This window comes from Corvus moneduloides, chromosome 2 (genome assembly GCF_009650955.1).
Source record: "Corvus moneduloides isolate bCorMon1 chromosome 2, bCorMon1.pri, whole genome shotgun sequence".
In the NCBI taxonomy this organism is placed as follows: Eukaryota; Metazoa; Chordata; class Aves; order Passeriformes; family Corvidae; genus Corvus; species Corvus moneduloides.
This window is the reverse complement of record NC_045477.1, coordinates 120,185,179-120,200,769: the sequence shown is the minus strand read 5'-3', so window position 1 is coordinate 120,200,769 and position 15,591 is coordinate 120,185,179. Positions and strand designations below refer to the sequence as shown.

Here is a 15,591-nt window from a genome sequence, read left to right as displayed (position 1 = left end):
CAGCGGCTCCCCCAGCCGCAGCAGCCCTGCTCGGTGCTGCTTGGTGGAAGGGGTCTCATTTTTGGCCAAACCAGCTCTCTGCAGCTGGGGTAGGAGAAAATGCCGGGATCCCTGAGGCTCTCCCAGAGGCTGATACTGGCAGGAATGCTACCTCAGCCCTTTTGAAGCTGGGAGCCTTCTAAATCCATTATCTGAACAAGGATTTAGGGAAGAGACTCCCTGTGAATTTGCCCTTAACCTCCCCAAACTCACTGAAGTAAGGGAACCAATATACTTTAAACTTCCTTATCTCTCCATGTCACAAGTTATAATTGTGGATCTCCTAAATCACATCAATTCCTTTGCCTGTACAGAGATTGAAAATTGTTAACTGGTAATTATTATGTCTTTTTACCTTCTAATTAAGAGGGGAACTGCCACGGGTAAGCGCCAGGTAACATCTGAATGCTCCACATCTTCACATCCTCTGGCTTCTGCAGAGCTGAGCCAGTCAAAGAGTCAAACCCCAGAACATTCTTGAAAGTTTAGGGAGTTTGGCTTAAACTGAGGATGGCTTTCTTTATACCCAAGTTAAGGACACATCTCTGAATTAATCCATCAAAACTCTTTGGCCAGACAGGAGAACTGACACATATATTTGGGTGATTGGTTTTCAGGCTATATTTTTTTAGGATGGAAGATGACTCACACTGTACAGTAAGTCATGTCTTGTAACTCTCCTGAGAAAAGACTCAAATTTTCGAATTATATTTGATATCTCTGTGACACCGACAGTGATCAGATTTTGTTGGAACCATTGACTCATTCCTCTTGCATGGGAAAAAAAGATTAGGTTGTAACAAAGGAGCTCAGGCCCAGACCTTTAAAGGTATTTTGTTGATTAACTACCCACAGCCATTAGCTTCTTAATTTAAAGGTAAGAAGGCATACTAATGGGAGTTCAGCTGTGGAAACTGTCTCTTTAGATTTTTTTCTTGGGCAAATTAGCTGATATGTCTGAGATGACCAGTCATCCATCATCCAACATCTGAGGCTGTGCTTGTTAAATCTATTGCTGCCAAGGAACAAACCAAAGCCTATGATCACAGCACATTCTCTGTGATTAAGGTTGTATTCCAGACCTTCTCCTATTTTCTACGATTCAAAGGCACACATCTTTCTGAAACAAAAGCTTTCCATTTGAAATCAACATCCTTGATTTCAGCTTCAACATGAACTTTTTTCTCTTGTAGAAAGTTTGTGTGAAATCATTCCTTCTCTTTAAAAATTCATGGAGTGTAAAACCAGCAAGAGGCAGAGGTTTCACTTCACTGTACCAATTTCAAGCACTGGGAGACTTCAGTTTTTGCAGTCACAGTCAAAATTCAAATATATTCTACCAAACAGAGCAGTTCTGCTCTGATGGAATGTGGAACGCCGTTCAAGGCACAGCCGGATTTTCATTTTGATCTTTTTGGATTTGATTTGAATCAAATTTTGACTGAAAAATACAACAGCCTAAGGAATTATCCTCCCCTGCACTCTGTGGTACCTCCTGAAAGGAGTTTGGAGCCAGGTGGGGGTCAGGCTCTGCTCCCAGGTGACAAGTGACAGGATGAGAGGACATGGCCTCAGGCTGGGCCAGGAGAGGCTCAGGTTGGACATCAGGAAGAATTTCTCCATGGAAAGGGTGGTCAGGCCTTGGAAAGGGCTGCCCAGAGAGGTTTGGAGTGCCCATCCCTGGAGGTGTCCCAGGAAGGGCTGGAGGTGGCACTCAGTGCTCTGGGCTGGGGACAAGGTGGGCATCGGGCACAGCTGGGACTCAATGGGCTGGGAGGGCTTTTCCAACCGAAAGGATTCTGCGATTCTGTCTCTTCTGGAGCAATTCTGCAGCTCATTGTGCTTCTGATCAAACCACTTCACTTTGCAGACACCTTCAGAGGTGGGGTCTAAAGCAAAGCAAGACTGTGCAGTTGTGTGTCAGTGTCACTGACAAAGATTGAGCACACCATCAGCTCTCTCCTTTCACAAACACAACACCAGAGGAGCACCTCTCCTGTGAGGAAAGGTTGAGAAATTTGGGGTTGTTCATCCTGGAGAAGAGACTTTAGAGCCCCTTCCAGTGCCTAAAGGGGCTCCAAGAGAGCTGGAGAGGGATTTTTCATATGTAGTGCCTGGAGGAGGGGGAATGGCCTCAAGCTGGAGGAGGGCAGGTTTAGATTAGATATTCTGAAGAAATTCTTCCCTGTGAAGGTGATGAGACCCTGGCACAGGTTGCCCAAGAGGTTGTGGACTCCCCGCCCCTGGAACTGAAAGCTCTATGGGTCTCTGAGTAACCTGATCTAGTGGAAGATTCCCTGCCCATGGCAGGGGTTTGGAACAAGATGATCTTTAAGGTCCCTTCCAACCCAAATCATTGCAGGACTTTAACACACGGTTCTCCAATTATGGATTGCTCAGTCTGGCAGAGAAGAGCCATCTTCAGTTGCCTTAAACAGGTGAAGCTCCTTGGAAGCCTGAGAGCCTTTCTGTTCCAACATCCAGCTCAGATTCTCTTCTCTCTGCTGAATCTTGCAGGTAAGTGGGAGTAAAAGGCAGTAAAATTGCAGTCATATGCCAGCAGACAAGATTGAACACACACTGAGTGCAGACTTGATGAATAAGAAGGTGGTATTTTAATAGTCAATTTTCAGAATATAATGGCTCTTGAAAATAGATTGCTTAGAATATTTTCTCTACTTAGAAGTGCCACTGCTTAGCTGTGCACTTAAGTAAAAGCAGAACTTTGGGACCCCTTTAAATTGAGGGATTGCCATGGGTTAGAAAAGCTGACAGAGAAAGGGGGTACCTCAAAACTAAAATGTGATGCCATCAGACAGCATAAATGGCAGGGTATAAATAAAACAACTACTAGAGTTAACTTTATTGCAAGATCCTTTTGAAAAGCACAAGTTGCTGCTGCATTTCCAGAACTCAGGATTTGTCCATTTAAGATGGCTTAGACCCAGGATTTGGAGGTGTCTGTGTGTGTGCATTCAGGAGCTGTTGAGCAGGTCCACACTGAGAGGCAGGAGAGGCACAGAGCATTTCAGCCCACAGCTCATATTTGGCTTGCTTTGGTTGGCTATGGAAATTTGCTGCAATGCTCCCTGGGAGGCAGGGAACAAGATTCAGAAGGAGAGAGAGAGAGAGAACAGATGCATCTCTGCAGGTCAAAGGCTCTCCCTGGGGAGAGGGGAGTTCTGCGCTCACTCAGGAACCTGTCTGAGGGCAGATAATGCATTTTATACTGTGACTGCATGTTACCAAATGCGCAAGCTGTCCTCAGAGCAGTCACAGCGTGGAGGGCACTGTCACCACCATCAGCATCGCTCCTCTAGAAGAGACACCAGCCTGGGAACTGTGTTTCCAAAGAGTGCCACCTCCCAGACACAGCTCAGCGTGCCCTCCAGGGTGCCTCTCTTGGAAACTGTGAACTCCTCCAAGCAGGTCAGGAAGCAAGAATTTTGTATGTTCTCCTGCAGCATTTAGTGCAAAGAGCCTTCTTTGCTAACCTGCTTCTCAGGGCACACAGCCTGAATTATCACCAGGAGATTTTCTGCTTGGATTTGACACATTTATTTTGATGCTCAAGAGCGAGACCGATATGAGTCCTCTCAGAGTGAAAGGGACCTGAAAAGATTTCCTCTCAGAGGTCTGTGTCTCTTCACATGTGATTGGGAGCCCTTTGATCAGGAACACTCTGTTAATAATTCATGTTAGCATTGTGCCTTGTATCCATAAGCTGACAGACCAATGGCACTCCTGTCAGAATAGGAATAGTAATGCAATGCACCCGCAATTGCTCTTCACTGGAAAATGGTGTCACATGAAACACACCTTCTTCAGGGGCTTAACTGCATCATCTTTATTTTGGGTCCTTGCAGGGGAGCTCCTGAAGCTGCTCATGCAATGAGCTCTTACCATGTTTGTTACCTGCTTGGGCCACTCACAACAAAAACAGGGACAAATTATGTCGATTTTTAAAAATGCCAGATGCTGGTGGAGGTCCTGGGAATAATGGTACAGTGAAAGAGGCAAAAATTCTCTTCAGTACCCAAAATTTCCTGGGTTTTTTTCCTAGGAGGGTAAATTTTCTTTTCTCCTCCTTTTCTGGCTGGCACACCTGTGGAAACCCTTATTATTTTTCACATCCCTTGCCAAACTCAGCTCCAATTCTGCCTCAGCTTTCCTGATCCCATCCCTACATATTTGGCCAGCATCCCCAAAATACTCCCAGGACACACATCCCTGGTTCCACTGCCTGTGGAGCCTCCTCAGGTGAAGGAGCCCAGCCCCTCCTGCCTCTGCAGCTCAAAGAGAAAATGTGGTTTCTCATGAAATTTATTTCCCTGCCTCTATTAATACTGGCCCTGAAGACAGATGTTGGCGTAGAAAAGAGGCTGCTGCAAGGTAGTCCCTGGAAGTGGGAGGGCTTGTCAAGCTTCTTGGGCTCTCCAATATAATATTTTAACTTTTTTATTGATTTGAGAAAAATTTGAGGTAGTTAAGTGCATTCCCAAAGCTAATTGAACCTATATTTCTTCACAGATACGTGAGTCAGAGCATCTGAGTGCATATTGCCAAATATAGCAATTGTGCTCCATCAAAAGACGGATGCTGGAGCACAACAGCACACATCCCAAAGTTTTGCTTTAATTAACCATTCAGAGAAATGATCGAAAGGGCTGTTTTCCATGTATCTGTGGAAGAAATGCCATGTATTTTAACAGGAATGGCAGCAAGACTGATGAGACAGAGAGAAGAGCCAGGGGTGAGCAGAGCAGTGATTCTCTGCCTGGTTTATAGGATTGCAGAATGTTAAGGAGTTAGAAGGGATCTTAAAGACCATCCTGTCCCGTCCCTGCCATGGGACCCCTTCCACCAGACCGGGCTGCTCAGGGCTCTGACCTGGCTTTGAACACTGCCAAGGTTGAGGCACTCACAGCCTCCCCGGCCAACCTGTTCCAGTACCTCACCACCCTCACAGTAAAAAAAAAAAAAACAACGTTCTCCATGTCATTTATTCATCCGATCTGCCGCAATAATTCCCCATTCCCAGGCCGTCTCCAGCACACCTGGAGTTCGTGTCTCCACCCGTGCAAGGATGCCCGAAGCCGCCTCAAAGGGAAGCGCATGGTGCCGGGCATTCGGGGAAGTGCGGGGGGGTGGAGGAGGAGGAGGAAGAAGATTAAAAAGAGGAAGAAAAGGAGGAGGAGGATGATGAGGAGGAGGAAGAGGAGGATGAGGAGGACGCGAGAAGCGCTCCCGGCCGTGAGGGCCGTGAGGGCCGTGAGGGCCGTGAGGGCCGAGGGCCGCCAGGGGGCGCCGCGCGCTCTCGGGATGCGGGGAGCGCGGGGATTGGGTGGGGCCCGCGCGCGCGCGGCGCTGATTGGCTGGCGCGGGCCGGGCCGGGCGCGCGGCGCCGCTTCTTAACGCGCGTCGCGGGGCAGCGGGAGCGCTGAGCGCCGGCGGGGCCGCTGCCACTGTCACTGTCGCGACATGAGCGAGGTGAGCTGGGGCTGAGCGGGGCGGGGGGCACCGGACACGGGCAGCAGCAGCAGCAGCAGCGCCCTCGGAGGGTGAACGTCACCTTCGCCTCTCCGCGGGCGGCTGAGGAGGGAGCGGCGCATCCCGGGCTGGGGACGCGCGGAGGCTCCGGAGGTCCCGGGAGTGGGGGGGGGGGGGGGGGGGGGGGGGGGGGGGGGGGGGGGTCGGGTCTCAGCATCTCCTCTTAAGCTCTGATAAACACATCCCCACAGGTGTGTGTGTGCCTGCAGAGCATAAAGCAAGGTGGTATTTTTGCCCTTTGAAGGACCAGGCACGCCGCTGGAGAGTCCTAATTAAAAAACCCCAATAATTTCTTGTTCTACCCAACGCTTTCCTATGCAGAAAGGAGGATTTAGTAAGTTGTGGGAAAGTTGCCTGCTAGAGCTCATGGAAAAAACCGCCCTGTTTGTGTTTGGGTGTTGATGTAAACTTTTTAAGTAGTGTCCTGAGAAGGATTACAGTCGAGGGGAAAAAATGTAAATAGTGCCAAACATGTAAGGATCACTTGTACCCTTGTAAATAAATAAGCTGAAATTTTGCACTTGCGGGGTGTTTTGCTTGCCTTTTTTTTTTTTCTTTTCTCTCTGCAGTGGAAAAGTTCAAACTAGAATTTTTTTTAGTTAAAAGTACTGTTAGACAGAACGACTCCTTGTTGGTGTAGACCGTCAAATGCTGGGAGGTTCAGCTGAGAGATCCCACGTTCTCTAGTGCAGCTCATTCTGTGGGAATCAGCTGAGGTACCTGTAACTATGCCTTACCCAGCACCTATTTTTGGAGGCTGTTTGTTATAAAACACCTGCTACTCCATTGACAAATGGGATTTTCCTTTTTTAGAAGCAAAATTGAGTGACACCGGATAAGTTGTGACTACTTGCTGTGCAGGTGTTACACTCAGCTGTGGTTTTCCACGAGGTGTAAATCGGAGATGAAGAGCAGGAGCAGCCTGGTCTGTGGTGTGGGGATTTTTGAGGAGCAGCTCACATTTTGGCTTTCAGGTCATGCCAAGTGGGGAGAGGAAATCCTCATCACTGCTGCCTGCAGGGATCAGGCAGCCCAGGTGTGATGCACCAGGCTCTCCCTGACCTCTCCTCTGCTGCTGCCTGTGTTTCTGTCACCTGACTGGAGTTCGTGCAGTGTGGGTTTGGTTTTTTGTTGCTTTTATTCCCAGCCACTGTGACTTTCCACCCAGGCTGGCTGAAGTGTGCTGTGAGATGGCAGCAGCACTATTCCACCTTGTAAATTTATCATTTGGGGGAAAATCTTATGGAGAGGAATAATGTTTGGGTGCTGCTGCTGTACCTGCTATAACTACACGAGGCATTCTTGTCACAGCTTTGTGCTGGGTTGTATTTGCTCAGTAATTACCGTTCATAATTTGAATTAGACTGATTGCCTTTTGGATTTAAAGAGACCCAGTGAACATAAAGACCATCCCTGCTACCAGCACAGCGGTTCATTATTCAAAGTGCATTTATTTGTGCCTGACAGAGCTGTATTCCTGGCAAGCTCCTGGAGCTGGGAGATGTTCCTCTGGCGCAGAGCTGTGTCCTGTGCCACTGAGCACTGCACTCAGTGTCTTCAGTGCTACTGCCATTCCCCTGACAAAACTGGGGAGTTTATCGCTTACAGCTCCAGTGAAGTAAAGCCTCCCTGCTGTTCCCTGCTGTTCCCTGCTGTCAGCTCTTCCCCCAAAAGGCAGATGAAAGCAACTACACCACCCCAAACCACCTCACTGCAAAAGATTGTTGTTTAAAATGAGGCAAAAAACCCTGAGCAGAAGGGAAGCTCTTAAATAACTGTTTGCTGTTGGGGGGGTCTTGGTGGTTTTCACTTCCAATGCTGTAATTGAAAGATATTTGTATTTTTGGCTTAATCTGCTAAAAAATCTGTGGACAGGGTGATTGAAAAGAGGCTCAATTTGAGCCATCAAAAGATTATCCCACATACAACAGTGTTGGGAGGGTGGGAAGGGTTTTTTTTTTGTTCTGTTACCAATTGCCTGGATTTGAGCAGCACTGGAAATGTGGTCGCAGAAATCTCTGAAAAGTGCTTTCATCTCCCTGAGTTATTTACTGAGACTTTGCATGAATTCTCATTTTACTGCTTCAAGCAGAATTAACTTCTTCCCTGTTCATGGACAGTGATAAGGGTGATTTATGAGTGTGAGAGTGGTGAGGCACTTCAACAGGTTGCCCAGAGAACCTGTGGCTGCCCCATCCCTGGAAGTGTTCAAGGAGAGGTTGGATGTGGCTCTGAGCAACCTGGAATGGTGAGAGGTGTCCCTGCCCATGGCAGGGGGTGGAACAAGATGATCTTCAAGGTCTCTTCTAACCCAAACCATTCTGTGATTCTGTGATCACCAGTCTCTGGTAGGAAAAGCTGAAAAGGAAGCAGTCATTCATCGGACTGTAGTACTTTTCTATTTTCTAGCAGCTAGCTTATATTTTTTCAGGAAGGATAAGGACCTTTTCTACAGAAGAACACTACACTCCTTTCTCTGCAATATTTGTCTGAAAATGTGTTTAATGAGTTCTGTCTGCTGGGCAGAAACCTGGCCCCATAAGTAGTCAGTGGGAATGTGAGCTGTAAGAGTTCACCTGGTGACTTTGCAAATTGTGATTTGTGCTTCCTGCTGCCTGGTTTAGTGGCAGACAGGTCCCTTAGCTGTATGGGAACTCCTTGAGAATGTCAATGTACATTGAAATACATTTTTAGCTCTGAAAGTCTGTCCTCAGATAACTGAGGAGCCTTTTCTTTAGGTCTGTAGGTGTTCTCTGTTGTTTTTAATGAGCCTGGAGAGGAGAGCAGTGCTGAAAAATATCAGCTACTGTCAATGAGCAGCCATGAGATGCAGCCTGTCTTCCATTAAAGATCTCCAGTCACACAGGATGAACTGGGGGAAGAGATCTTGGGTAATGAGCCCACAGACCAATGCCAAATCTCTATTCAGAATCAGTAGTTGTACCAGTGAGCCTCTAGACTCACATCTGGCATAAACACGATTCACCACAGGGAATCCTGTCATCTGATCAGTCATTTAACTATCCTGACATGTTGCAGATGATGATAGGTCGTGGCATTCCCCTGCCATGAGGGTTCACAAGAAGCATTCAATCACACAGACATTTTTATGACGTTCACTCTTGCCTTCTGTGTGGAATGTTCCTGGATGTCATCAGGAGTCACGTCTGTGCTTGGGAAGGAGAACACTGAAACAATATGGTCCTGCAGCCCTGGGTGCTGTTCCAATGGCTCAGGGATGAGGAGTCTCTAGCAGAGATTGCCTTGGATGCATTTATTTCCTTTTGATTTTATAGGATCAGGGTGGTCTTGCTGGTGTAGGGGACAAGCTCAGCTTTAATAGGTGTTATTTAGGTGTCTGACTTTGGGGGAGCCATTTGGGAAATCTCTTTTTGATTGCCTGAGGCACCTGTGATTGACGAACTTGCATTGCAAGAGCCTCGTGCAATGTGAGTGAAGTGCAGCACTGATTGCCAGGGTGCTGATGTGCCCCCCCTTAAGTGGTGTGTGCTTTGAGCCAGCAGCTTTTTATGTTTGAGAATCAGCCTAATTACCAGACAGCAGCAAGAATATTCTGGCTTTCCTTTGGAAACAGGTGTCAAGCGATCAGGCACATGAAATTCAAAGAGCTGTTAGGGATCTGACTTGCTTAGTTGGGAAGGTGAAAAGCTGGGGACTTATCTCTGCATAAATGCAGAGTTTTTGGTCAGGCTTTGAAAGCAAAGAACACCGAATCTTGCTTCTGTGAGCTACAACAAGCTCTTTCCCTTTGCCTTAGGTTGGCTTTGGAATCCTGCAGCCACTGCTGTGCTGTGTCCACCTTCAAAGGGATCATGGAGAGTGTGTGTGTGTCCCGTAACTGGGAGGTGCAGGGCATTCCTGGGGGAATGAGCTGTCCTCATGGGTGTGCTCATGCAGACAGCTCTGCTCTGCAGCCTGGAGAGCTGAATCTTTGCTTTGGAACTCAGACCACCCTCGCTGGGAGGTGTCCAAGCAGCCAACTCAGCAAAGGTGGATGCTGACATGGGATAACTCTGGGGTCAAAGGTGCTCTCCTGAAAATGGAGCTTCCCCTGTGCTTGAGGTGTGTCTGTGAGACACCCATCACCAAGGCAGCCTCTGCTTTCCCAACAGGTGATACACATGGTGGTTTGGGCATGTCCCACAGCAGGCAGACTTCCAGAGGGTGCCCTTTTCCCTCAGGGTTGAGGGAGAACCTGGAACATGTCCTCATCCCTCTGGACAGGTGTGTTCAGCAGGAGGCTGTTGGAGGAGGACAGAGAATGTGTGAAATGTTAGGTGTAAGTGGAGGCTTTTGGCTGAAACTGTGGCTGCTTCAGGTGGCTAAATGATAAAACTGGGGTTCTTTCCTGGGTTGTTCTCCTGAATTCCCTTGAAACCATTCCATTGAAATGATATTTAGCATCTTGGAACCACATAAACACAAGTGAGGATTATACAACCATAATCCTGATGGCACTAAATCAAAGAACTGGTGTTTTTAAGGGAAGAACACACCATATTTGTTTAGAGCAGCTCCTGTTCTCTGCTCTGGTGTTTCCAGGCCTGGGGGGTGTCTGAACCAGCCCCTCACGGTAGGGGGGCCCTTCTGGTTGCATTTTTCAGATATTGCCATGACCCCAAGTGTTAATTATTTCCCTCGATGAGGTTCTACCCACAGTAGGCACAAAAACTGTGCAGCTCTAAAAACCCCAGCAAGAACATGGCAGAGTGGAGGAGGAAATTCTGCAGCTGTTACAGGATGGGGGTGGGATCAATAAGCACATGAACATCAGTTTTTAATTTTAACTCACATCTATTTATTAGCTGAGTGGTAAATTGCAGCTCAAAAGAGGAGGAAGAAGGGAGAACAATAAGTTTTACATCTGTCACTTTGCCTACTCTTTCCATCAGTGTGGTTTCAGTGGGATCAAGCATCTTCTAAAATAGCACTTAGAAGTGATGTTGGAAATTGATCTTAATTTGATGACACTGGCAGAAGCTCATGGGTTTTCTTCCCATGTATAGAATGCCAACATATTCAGGCAACACACTAAAAAAGGACATTTAGCTTTAATAGTATGCTTCAGATATCATGTTTCCTTGTGAAAGACAAACTTGCTCCAACCTTTGTGCTGCAGGACTTGACAATACAATATAATTTCAGGTTGCAAAGGAATATTAGTTTCTAGTCCAATATCTCTAAATTTGTAATGAATTGGCAGGCTTATAGGAGTTGTCATCCAGCAGTTATTACATTATCTAGATCATACTAATGATGAAATGTGGTGTAAAGTAGCAGTTAACTTCAGCAGGAACAGCAGTGGCATTTCTATCAAAGGTTTCTTTTTTTTTTTTTTTTAATTTGAATAAAATATTTGATTTCCAAACTTCCATTTGCTCTTGTCTGTCTCAGTTTTTTTGTAGGGAGAGCTTGAAAAATGTGTTTGCATGTTTTGCCTCTTTAACTCTGCTATGGAAGAGCTTGTAACAGAGTGGGCTTAACATGTGGTATGTAAATCCTGAGACAACCCCTTGGCTGAAGAGGATGGGAGAAGGCAGCAGGGGAAAGGAATACCTTCCTTCAGCCTCTTAGTTGCAACAGAGCCCTAAATTCCCTGAGCCATGTACCACGTTCTCTGCAAGGCACAGGATCTTCTCATGAAGACGAAAAACATACATTCCCTCTCTTTCTAAAGAAAGATATCCTGTTTCTTTAGTTGTTTGGATATTGGGTTTCTAAATAAATAAAAAAGTATGGTAGATACCTGTAAACTAGGTCAAATCATAAATAATCCTTTTTAAACTTTGGTTTACTGAATTAAAACTGGAGGACAATCTCTCTTACAGAAAGAGGTAGAAGACAGACTCTATGCATTTGTCTTACTAGGAAAATAAATGGCAAGCAACTGCAAAGGCTATCAATTGTGAAACATTATAAATGACAGGATTTGGGTCACAGTTTATCCCCACTCTCCATGTCCGCCTCCTCAGAGACCACACTAAGGCTACTTAGAGGTAAATTGGGCAAGTGTCACACAGACCAGGTCTTGGGCTGGTGCTGTCTCATCTCATCAATTCATACCAAGAGGGATAAAGCCTTATAGATGCACTAGCATGAAATTTGGGGGGAGAAGCACAAGTTTACTCAGAGACAAAATGAAAATTGTCTGCCTACATGACTTGTATATTAGTTTCAGCTGAACTGTCTTTCCTCTTAAAGAGAAAAGTATTGCTTTACAGACACTGAATGTTCTTGCATTACCACCTTAGCCTAGAGTGCATGAAATACGACCTTAACCAGTGCCGTAGCTGACACTGTGAGTGCTGTAACAGTAGACAGAATGATGTTAGGGAGCTCTTTTGTGAAAGATGAAAGTAAGGAACAAAAGGAGAAAGAAGAAAGGAAAAAAGCCTGCAAAATCTGGTGTCCTTCTGTCTGACCTTGGAGACCTCAGAGATCCGTGGACTGAGACAAAGAGCTGGTGAGAAGGGTGGCACCAGGTAGGAGGGCATCATATCTTGGAAACACAGACTAACACTGCCAGGAAGTCTGCAGGTGTGTATTTAATGTCTTTAACATTGAATTTTAGTGTCCAAATGCCTGACAGAAAGGACTGAGCTGCTTTGTCACCAGCCTTAAGTGGTGTTCCTTGGCTAGCAGTTGTATTCTTCGTGGGTTGTGGCACCACAGCTGCTGGATGGTGCCAGCAGACCTGGAAAGCTGCAGCAGCAGAACCAGAGAAACCTGAAGTGTGGTCAGGTTATGATGGTTTAAACTTGGAAAGGGCGTGCAGGGCTGTGGGAGGTCGTGTTGGATTGCTGCACAGCAGGAGTCTCCTGAAAGTGAAGGAGAGAGATCCATGTGGGGATCCTGGCTGGCTGCACACGCTGGTGGGGATGTAGCTGTAGGGATTTGGGGTACATCTGTTCTGGGAACGATGGAGCACTGGTCAGCAATGCCCAAGCTGTCACCTATTAGGGCTATCCTTGGAAATGGGACAAATCCCTGTCATGCTGAATCAGCTTGACAAGAGTTCGCAGGCTCTTCTGGAGTGAATCGGGGGTGGAAGAGATCTTAAAAGAAAACTTGGGATGTGCACAGCTTCAAAATCCCTGGGCACAGTGTTGGGAAGCAGACAGCACCCATTGCTAATATCTGGGCATGATTTGCATCTCCATGCGTCCACTGTGGCCAACAAAATAAGCCTTGTTACCCAGCAGGTGCCATGATCTCAACAGCCTTTTCCTCAAAATGCAAGTGTGTAACTAAGCAGATGAAGCAAAAATTAATACATCTGAGGACATACTTGATTTCTTAGGATTTTGATGATATTAGACATTTTCCTAGTGACACTCAGGACATGAAGGAAGACCAGTGATTTGTGAGAATGGTTTTCACAGACATCATAGCATTTCCCCATGAAATGGTTGCCTCACCAGGCAGTAGGGTGAGGTTGGGTTGATCAGGTGAGTATCAGGCTGTAATGCCTAGAGAAATAGGAAAACACGTTTTAAAAGGCTAAAGTCCAAGTTTAGGTGAGAGGTAAAGAGGCAGAAAAATAATCCTCATAAAAATCACAAGTGTGTTCTTCATCTGAATTTTAGTGATTTTCATTGTCTAGCCTTAATGTGTCAAGAAATTGGGTTCTTTTTTTCTCTTGGGGATTTTTCTTTCTCTTTTTCCCTTGGAGGAAATAGGCTTCTCTTTGCAATAACCAGCACTAAATTATTCTTGTATTAAAATACTGAGCACTCTGCACGTTGACTCTTAAGCACGTAATTTTAACTCTAATGGAAATGCTCTGAAGAATGACTTTTATTTGAACTTTTTCTTGTGGTGTTCCATGAGGAAATCTGAATGACATGGAAATCTGTTTCTTGGAATTCCAAAAGAGTACTTATAAAATGTGAGGTCGAGGAAGGCAGAAGATAAACTGCCAAAAATTAGAAGCATTAAGTTGATGGGAAGGAAGGAGGAGGAAGGATGGCTGGGCGGGCAGATGACATGGGGGGGAAAATGAGCCATGTGGCTTCATGGCTGCTTCACACATATCACTGCTCCAGTCAGAGCTGTCAGATCCACACCCCTGGAAGAGAGCAAACATATTGTGGGCTTGGCACGCTTCAGAGTGCATGTGCCAGCACACATGTGCTGCAGTTTAAGCAGGGCAGCCAAATGCCTAAGGCAGGCCAGCTTGATGCCAATTTTAATTTGCCAGTCAGACTTGGCTAGTTATCACTTCTTTCCTTCAGCATATTTTGCAAGCTACTGGAGAGCACTAACACCCAAACCAAGCTGAATGAACCTCTCAGGATAGATGACAGGAGATCCTCTCTTTCTCACAGGGCTTTTGTTCTGAGCACCACTTCATATTCCTTGTGTGGATCAAAAGCTTCATGCGCTTCCATCCTGGAATTGGACTTAAGGGATGGATCTGCAGGTGTGGGAACATTGGTGCCAAAGGATTGTCCTTAATATTATGAATTGGAGAGAACCCAAGCTGCAAATACCTGAATTCTAGTAACAGCTTTTGCAGTCATGCCATGTCAGTCTTTAATAGATGTTTTTGTCTGACTGCAGTGTGTCAGGTAGCACAGCTGGATCTAAATCTGTTTTCTGCATGAAACTTCTAAGGAAACTATTTTCTCTGTAATCACGGGATAAATAAGTGAGACTATTACCAAATGCATGACTTTTCTTGTAGGAGCACCTAAGGTCCATTTTTAATGGCATTGCAGGATGTTTTGCCATGTTCATTGTGAATAAGCTGGAAATGTTTAGATGGGTAGTGTTTTTTCTTTGTCTCCATCTGCAAGGCACAAAGTGCAGAATGGAGCCTGGTTCATAATGTGAGACTGAAGACAGAGGGAATGGAAGAGGACTACTGGGAGAAACTTGAAAGTTTTCATTGAACTTGAATTGGGAAACACAGTTCATAGAACCACCAAATGGTTTGGGGTGGAAAGGTCATTAAAGATCTTGTTCCACTCCCTGCCATGGGCAGGGACACCTTCCACTGTCCCAGGTTGCTCCAAGCCCCAGTGTCCAACCTGGCCTTGGACACTGCCAGGGATCCAGGGGCAGCCCCAGCTGCTCTGGGCGCCCTGTGCCAGGGCCTGCCCACCCTCCCAGGGAAGGATTTAGTCTTGGGACAGGTAACCTGGTGTGTCTCTGCTGGGGCCAGGGAGCCTGGGAACTCTTACAGCTTTCCTGTGAAAATTGCTTTATCTTCCCTTCGGCTGTTAGCAATGAAATGGATCGCAGCAACAATTTCCCCGAGCAGCTGCAGGGTCCTGGGAGTTTCTGATTTGTGGAAATCCCGATTTTCTGTCCATCTCTTGGACAGAGGTAGTGACCCGACTTGTCTTCTTCTTGCTACGTGTGAGCTTATTTGATTGCTGTCCCGATTCCTGGCGGTCAAGGTGACCTTGTGCCTCACCCTGCCCATTTTCCTTTCACTGTGGCAGGGTTGTTTCTAATCCCTTGGCTGTGGTTTTTCCTCCCAGTGCCAAGAGCTCTGCTCTGAACCACATCCCCCCCCTAACAAAGCAGCTCCCCTAAAGCCCTCAGCAGGTCATTCCTGATCCAGATTGGCACAATGCAGGACAAATCCTCTGCTGAGCGATGCCCCATGTCGAGGGCCGATTCTGGGTCCCCCTGGCAGGGATGTGCCCGTGGCACGGAGCCAGGGATGCCAGGTTTGCATCGCCTGGCTGTGCAGCCCCTGGGCAAGGCTGCGCTGCCAAGGCTGTGGCACACTCGCAGTCCAGTGATTCCCTGCCGCTGGAATGACCCTGGAGAAGTTCATGTCATCCCTGCAGATAGATGGCTGTGGGGCTGCTCCGAGTCACTCCCTGCGACCAGACGGGCTGCCTGGGGTGGGTGGAGCAGCGGAGTAAGTGATGCAGAAACATCCCTGCCACTTGGTCTTGCTCTTGTCTTGAAAATCAAAGGCTTTGCCCGAGGCTGAAGGCAGAAAGTTCCTTTGCATGGTGGCTT

At 46.8% G+C, this 15,591-nt stretch overlaps 1 protein-coding gene across 1 annotated transcript in view; it reads left to right on the top strand.

The window, feature by feature from the left end:
• The first annotated feature begins 5,424 nt into the window (after positions 1–5,424).
• The window catches only part of PCP4 (Purkinje cell protein 4), a 48,893-nt gene continuing 38,726 nt past the window's right edge, over positions 5,425–15,591 (top strand). Inside the window, exon 1 of the mRNA XM_032101090.1 lies at positions 5,425–5,529. Within this exon, the coding sequence (XP_031956981.1) occupies positions 5,521–5,529 (9 nt within the window). The 5' untranslated portion in view covers positions 5,425–5,520. The remainder of the gene's footprint in view (positions 5,530–15,591) is intronic.